This window comes from Orbicella faveolata, unplaced genomic scaffold, assembly GCF_042242905.1.
Source record: "Orbicella faveolata isolate gen_17 unplaced genomic scaffold, um_ofav_v1 contig_35, whole genome shotgun sequence".
Taxonomy (NCBI): domain Eukaryota; kingdom Metazoa; phylum Cnidaria; class Anthozoa; order Scleractinia; family Merulinidae; genus Orbicella; species Orbicella faveolata.
The window spans coordinates 22,857,527-22,865,000 of NW_028301564.1; the positions used below are offsets into that span (position 1 = coordinate 22,857,527).

A 7,474-nucleotide genomic window follows, 5' to 3' on the forward strand; every position below is an offset into this window, starting at 1 on the left:
AATTAAAAAAAAAGAGAGATCGCACTGTGCAGGTCATGAGCTTTGGGCGCCTCGATTCGATGACCGGTTCATAAAATTCGCTATGAAAATCACTTTTTCCGCTATCATCCATAAGCAAACTAAGATCTTTATTACTGAATATATTATTATTATTATTATTATTATCTTTTGTAGGAAAAGAAAACAAGAAAGCTTATTTTGAAGTGAAATTTGCGGAGGTTGATCCAATCTGCTACCCAGTGGCTTGGCTGTTTAGGTTGAAACTAAGCCAAGCGGAAATAAACAGCTGATGAATTCGCAAAACCCGGCTGATCATCAAAACAGCTGATTGGAAACGGGTGACTGGATTTGTTTCCTTTATTACCTGCGAAAGCCAATTGAAAGAAACCATTTCGGGTGCCGGTCGAATGAACACATCAACTGTAAACACTGTCTTGCAACGTCCACTCTGATTGGTCGGGAAGAGTGAGGTATTGTTTTAGGACGGTAACAAGAATTTAGTTATTTGGAATTGAAAATTGTGTAGTTTTTCTTCGTTTTACACGTTTGGGGTTACTTAAAGAAAGTAAAAGGGTTTATTTTGAACGTTTATTTGTGGTAGAAAGTGACATTTTTGTTTAAAAAAAAATAGTTTTAGTCCGTTTTTATGCGTTTTTGGGTAAGTGTTTTCATATGATCAAAAGCTATCTTCATAGAAACCTGGAATGTGGCATTCCTCTGCTGTGCCGCATTCAAATTTTTAACTTCAGCCTTCGGTCACCTGATCAATAAAGACAGCTGTTTCCCGCCGATTTAGGTGCTTTTCAAGTGAGGTACTCTTTCGCTTGTTTGCTGTGAATTGCAGCAAATCTTCGCGCTTGTAATAATCTTTCGCTAGGAAACAATAGAAATAAGACTTGTGAGTGGAATTGTAAGCTCTGCGTTCCTCTGAGGTGAATGAAAATGTCATTTTATACCCGAACTGCCGACAAACGTAAAGCTTTCGAGGTGGACGAGCTCTACGAGGATGACGATTGCAGGTAACAGATGATGTCAGTTTCATCTGCATTTCTGCATTTCGTTTCCTCACGAAACACCTCATTCTTTTCTTTTCCCTTTTGTATTGTGTTTTTTACAGGTTTAAAGTCGAAGTGGTGGACAATCGAGAGCGGGAGCGAAAACTGCGGCGGGAAATTGCAAACTCGAACGAGCGACGACGTATGCAAAGTATTAACTCCGGTTTCCAAGCACTGAGATTGCTGATTCCACACAGCGAAGGTGAAAAATTAAGCAAGGTAATTTTTCATTCAATTATCACAGTAAATAGAGTTGATCGAGTTTCAGTGATCTAGAGCTGGAGAAATGAGATCTCTGTACTGACTTTATATTTGTTAATCTCGTTAACAGGCTGCAATCCTGCAGCAGACGGCCGAGTATATTTTTGCCCTGGAGCAAGACAAAACTCGTCTTCTGCAGCAGAACACGACTTTGAAGCGAATTCTGAGCCAGTGCGATCGAGAGGGAGCAAACAGTACGGATTCAAAGCGATCTTCGCCGAAAAAAGCCAGAACTGATCAAGAACCACGTGCGCAGGAAAATATCAAGGACGATGAAAACAACAACGTTTTACACAGCGATGACTACGTTGAAGAAATACAAAAGGAACTCATTGAACTGAGGTGCCAGCTGGAACGTGAAAGGAGGCTGCGGATCAACGTGGAAGATAAAAAGAAGCAACTTGAATTAGATTTGGCGGATGCTAAATCGAAATCAAACGAAAAACCGCAAAAAGCGCTCGCAACATCTCGCCAAAACTTAGACACGATCGTCCAAGCGATCAAACATCTCGAAGGCGACAAACCCGATCTCATCGAAACCCCTACAAAATGTAAAGCCGAAGCTTCGACGAACGGCTCATCAAGCAGTGAAAATGCTTCCAGACGGCTCATAGTTTAAACTCGTCTCGAGAGTTTTATTGAGCCTCCATGATTGGAACAGCTGACTGGCGTGGCCGTAAGGTGAATGTATGCAGATTACTCATGCATGTCAGATCGATGGAATTCATGCATGGTAATTTGTTTGTGTATGGATTTTTACATTCATGTATAAATTTTCTTATCTCTCTTCTAGTTCTTTAAACACTTTGTCGGTGATGTTTTAGACTTTTAACGGTTTTGGCGTGACTGATAATCACATGCGTGCAGGCTTCACGCTATCCGGAAGTGTAAAATTGTACAGCATGCATGATGTTGATCATCTTTGCTAACTTTCGTAGGTGACGTGCCTGTGTGAATATGTAAATAATTTTTATGATATAATCAACAACTTTCAAGTCTCCCATGGGGATCTTGCATTATCTGAGAGGGTGTTTTTTTTTTTATTTTGCCCTTTAAATTCTAAGAGTGATTGCTAGTTAGCTTCTGTTTATACCAGAAGAACACTGGGAAGCAAATAGGTTATGAAGGAAAAAAGAATGTAATCAGCTTGCTACCAGCCCTCACCAGCACGATAAATGTTTGACATTTTGTAGGGAGAATGTTGTATCTTCAGCTCTTATGGAGCTCAGTCATGGTATTTTGAGTTGTAATAGTTAACTAAGATAGAGAAACACCAAAGAGATAATACTAAACCATAAGGGAAAAAGGATCTGCAAGGATGGAGAAGATTGACACGGATTACAAATGACAAACTTGAAAAATTTAGGCTACACTTTTCAAGATGTGCAAACCGTGACGTAGCTCCTTCAAATACAATGACTAAAAGTCTATTTGGCCATCCCAGGAAATGTTTTGTTTCTTCTCTCTCATCCAACCCAATTTTGGGAGAAAATGAAAGATTGATTCAAATATTGAAATATTCAAGTTAAAAAAATTGGGTGAGTTTTTTCATACTTTGTGTAGCATAGTTGAACATTACATCATGATTGTTCACAGATGCTTTTTGGATGCAGTTTGAAGCAACTTTTCTGCCCCTTCAAATATTACTCTCTATCATCAGTTTTAAATGGAACATTTTACTGGGATGGCCCTATCAAGAAATTTCCATTTTTTTAACTTTTATGTTTTTACGTGTACACAGTCTGATCTGGTCAAGTTTGTCAGATTTTATACCCTGCTGGCAGTCACTTTTTTATCATCTCAGGGAGTAAAATTAAGATAGAGTAAACAAGACAGTGAATACGCAGTGTCAGCCAATGCTCTAATTTGTAAAATAATACTTCCTGTTTACAGGCTTTGATTGAATATAGTCACAGAACTTAAAGTAATGTAAAATAGTGCAGGGACTTTCGGGTCATAACAACCTTTTTATAGCTGAAAAAATACCTGGAAGACTTTCAGCTTTTGATAGCTATTCCTTGTGATTCAGTGGTAGATCCAGACCTTGATTCAGTTTGCACGGCTTCAAAAAAATCCTGTGCAGTTGTCCAGACAAGTAAATAAATTATTCCTGTTGGACAGATAAGTTTTTTATGCTCTCTTACAAAATGAGTTATGCCCCAGGCAAACCTTAGATTTGCTCTCTGAAATATGATTTTGAAACAAAAAGTAGCAAACTTAAGTAAGCTGAAACTAACTTGGGTGAGTAAAATTTAAAAGTTTCTTGTCAGAAGGGCAAGCCAGAAGATCAAGTGGGCCCAGATTAGAGGAGCACTGAGTTGATTTTTACAAAAAAGAAAGTTGATCATAGGAAGAAGGCGATATAGTGTTATTTCCTGGGTCTGCCACTGTCAGTGGTATAACATTTGTGACATAAACAAGTTAGTATTCAACCGCACTAATACTTTGTAAATTGATACGTTTTGTATACTAGGTGTTTGAAACACTCCAAAATTTTGCTTGTCATCCTCATACCTTTTGCTACAAATTTGTTAGAATCGATGCTGTGCTAACAGGTCGCCCTTTTGAAGTATAATATTACAGGTTCTCTCAGCCCTGTGATGGAACAATTTTCAATCATTTGAGTGTTATAAAACCAAAACAAAAGTAATTATGGCCAATCACAAAAACTATTTACACAGACAATCCAGTGAACCAAACAAACCTCGTTGAAGCAAACACATGCAGCAGATGCAAAGTGCATGTGCGAGTGAGTCACGATTGGGTTTGGTCTTCCTAGTGATTAGATGACAAACTGGTGTGAGTTTTCAAGCCAACTCCTTAGCATTGTACTGCAAAGCCAAGGCAAATGTAAGTTATTTTTGAAATTCGAGTGAAACCATTCTTTGAAATCTGGGCTGTTCGGTATGTTTAAGGAACTGATCATTGATCAAATTCTTTCAACCATTGTATTAAGAATTCTTCATGAACAGCAATGCAAATCGAATATTGAAGTCAGCTTATATAAATGTTTCACATATTAGTAACACTAGAATTACACAATATCTCATTTGAGATTTGCTTATTAACTTATTTGGAACTTATAGACACAATTTTATATGTTCTAAGTTTTTTAGACATAGTATTTATGTAATGTATTTTCACCATGTGAAGCTTACACAGTAAGGACAGTAAAGGAACATAAGAATAGGAAAGGATAATAAGCTCACAATCAAACAAAAGGTTTTGACAACTGGTGTTCTTGGGTCATAAACTTAGCAAGGTTGACGAAATTTTATCCTCCCCCTACTTTGAACACTTGATTAAAATACTGTAGGGAGTACTTCTGGTTTCAATTTAGACTCTCTACTGTTAAGCCTTTTTATGTGGCATTTTCTTCTTACATTTTTCTTCCCTATTCTCAACAATCAGACTTTCTGTGCAGGCTTGTAAATCTAAGGGTGTGAATTAGATTCATGTAATGATATTTATTTGTGGTGTTCCTCTGCCAATAATATGTTTTAGTGAGTACTGTCTAGATACGTACATTTGTATGCAGATGTGACTTGCATTATTATGTGAATTTGCTAAAATAAAATGTGCTTTACATGGAAAGTAAGGCTAAGAGAAGAGTGAAATTTGAGAGTTTTACCTCATTTTGTTACAGTGGGCTTGGTCAGTAACAGAATGCTAGAGTTTGGTTAATAGCTACCTTAGTAGTGGTTTATGTTGGTATTCACTTTAAACATAAACTTCAATCAAAGTATATGGTAATTATATCCAAGAGTATGCAGTAATGCCCCTCCTTCTTCAATGTTGAGTGAAAAATTGAGTTGCTCTTGTATGGAGATTGGGCAAGAAAAGTTTTTTAAAAAAAGACCAGCTGATTGTGTGTTGTTTGGATTGTGGCCAAATTAACGGCACTCAGTTTTTGCCATCCTGCAGCCCTTCAAGAGATTAATAAATAGCCTGCACATGTAAGTTGTATTACTCTGATCTCTTCTTATGGATCATTGATCAGCAAACCAGCTAAAAAGCAATAAAAATTTGTGCAAAATTGGCAAAGAAGATGACTTTTTGATGTAGAATGTGCAGTTCCAGAAAATATCCATAGAAATTTTCACTTAAGTAGCTGAGAACATAACGTGGGTATTGTAAACTGAACATTAAATTTGTACATCAGGTCTTTTAGGATTTCCATTGATTTTCTGTCATTCCCTCTTTTAGGATTTTGGGTAATTTATCATCATCCCATCTTTTAGAATTTCGGGTGATTTTTTGCTGTTCCGTCATTCTGCCTTTTAGGATTTCGCGTGATTTTCCACTGTTCTGTCATGCTGTCATTCTGCCATTCCGCCATTCCACCTATCCTCCATTCCTCCATTCCTCCATTCCTCCATTCCTCCATTCCTCCATTCCTCCATTCCTCCATTCCTCCATTCCTCCATTCCTCCATTCCTCCATTCCACCATTTCACCATTTCACCATTTCTCCATTTCACCATTTCTCCATTTCACCATTTCACCATTTCACCATTCCTAGGGTACCCCTAGGTTGGACGTTTCTGAAAACAACGACCTCAGACTGCCTGTATTTTTAGTCTTTGAACTTCTGGAAGTCCATTGTTAGTTTGCAAAGATTAAACACCCTTTCAAATCTTAAAATAATCAGAAAGAAAACAAACCTGTTTTATTGCTGATATTGATTGCGTGGCTGCCTTGCCTAATTTCAACTGTGTTGGGTAGGGCCAGGAGAAACGCACCAAACTAAGCCCTCAAAGGCATCTGGGACATAAGCAAAGATGGCGACTCTAGATGATGCCCTTTGCAATGTTCACCAACTTGCAACCATCAACATTCCCGATGAACAGCCTCAAATTGAAGCACCTCCTGCCTCGATTACTTACATTTCAAACTTTGACACAAACTTTGAGGATAGCAAGGCTTTCATTACATGTATCAGCAAGTATTTGGAAGAGGCGGATGTGCACAAGGGCTTGGTAGGTGTGACATTCATAGTTGATCATACCTCTGAAGAAAATAAATGAGTTAGCTTTTCGCGAAGATTAGTACATACACACGTTGTAATTGTATTGCTTGTCTTTTACAGTCCTGTTATCCATCGAAAAATGAATGATATCTTGGTAGTTTTGGAACTTGCTGGATTTTTCGAAAGCAAAATCGATCGCGAATAAAATTCATAAAGAGTTTTCAAAGCTAGGGAAGCAGACATGTAATGTTTAGAAAACTCTCTTTCTCGTGGTTGAGAAGAACTCAGTCATATATACATCTGAGTTTTGGTATTTGAACATAATTAAATATGGAACTTGTTAAGAAATTATCAAGCCTAAGCGTAATAAACAATGACAAATGACACTGACAAATCAGGGATCGATCGGGTTAAATTGTGTTCAGAATTGTTTGAGTTTTAAACATTGCGCTTTATTTTTGTTATTTATTCCTGATAGAATGAGATGCTTGAAGAAGGTGGAAGGTATGCAGTGATGTTGTACACATGGAGAAGCTGTTCACGTGCAGTTCCTTCGGTGAGATCTATTTGTGTGGTATCCAGTCGTTTAGCCCCAAAGTCCGGATTAACCGTTTAGCTCCTAAACCAGAAGTCAAAAAAAAAAAAAACAAAAAAAAAAAAAAACTGTCTATTACTCCTTTTTTTAAGGGTGAATGGGGGTATTTGACTTCTGATTGGGGGCTAACTAGCTAGGGGCTACTTGACTTAATTGGGGGGTAACTGACTGGTTTACCGGTAACCATTTTTTGTTCCTCATTGATTTTTCTATACAGCATAATTGTTATGCTCAGAACGACAAAAATGATAAACATGGCTCTTTGTTTGAAAGGTTAAAAGTGATGACCAGCCAAACAGAATTGAAATCTATGAGAAGACGGTGGAAGTACTAGAACCAGAAGTGCGCAAATTGAAGAGCTTTATGCATTTCGCACAAAATGCTGTTGCTAGGTTCTGCAAGGAAGTGAAAACTCTGAGTCACCCAGAAAGAAGAAAAGATTTCATATCAGAAAGATATCTTTTGACTCTTGGAAAATTCATCAACATGTTTGCAGTGTTGGATGCGTTGAAAAATATGAAGGCATGCCTTAACAATGATTATGCTTTCTATAAGAGGTTAGTACAATAATTATTACAAAGTAATAGCCCTGCTC

At 37.6% G+C, this 7,474-nt stretch overlaps 2 protein-coding genes across 2 annotated transcripts in view; both read left to right on the plus strand.

Annotated features, from left to right (window-relative positions):
- The first annotated feature begins 706 nt into the window (after positions 1-706).
- LOC110065362 (uncharacterized) lies at positions 707-4,933 on the plus strand. The gene is made up of 3 exons (XM_020772496.2): positions 707-1,019; positions 1,118-1,274; positions 1,387-4,933. Exons 1-3 carry the CDS (start codon positions 937-939, stop codon positions 1,933-1,935), a joined length of 789 nt encoding a protein of 262 aa, XP_020628155.1. The 5' UTR covers positions 707-936; the 3' UTR covers positions 1,936-4,933.
- A 1,119-nt stretch (positions 4,934-6,052) lies between these two features.
- LOC110065288 (cytoplasmic FMR1-interacting protein 2-like) overlaps positions 6,053-7,474 on the plus strand; it is a 19,420-nt gene continuing 17,998 nt past the window's right edge. Inside the window, exons 1-3 of the mRNA XM_089272441.1 lie at positions 6,053-6,294; positions 6,763-6,840; positions 7,153-7,436. Of these exons, the coding sequence (XP_089128567.1) occupies positions 6,097-6,294; positions 6,763-6,840; positions 7,153-7,436 (560 nt within the window). The 5' untranslated portion in view covers positions 6,053-6,096. The remainder of the gene's footprint in view (positions 6,295-6,762; positions 6,841-7,152; positions 7,437-7,474) is intronic.

Coding starts and splice junctions, on each gene's coding strand:
- LOC110065362 (XM_020772496.2), top strand. CDS start 937: ATGAAAATGTCATTTTATACCCGAACTGCCGACAAACGTAAAGCTTTC. Junction 1,020..1,117: donor TACGAGGATGACGATTGCAG/GTAACAGATGAT, acceptor TGTTTTTTACAG/GTTTAAAGTCGAAGTGGTGG. Junction 1,275..1,386: donor AAGGTGAAAAATTAAGCAAG/GTAATTTTTCAT, acceptor TCTCGTTAACAG/GCTGCAATCCTGCAGCAGAC.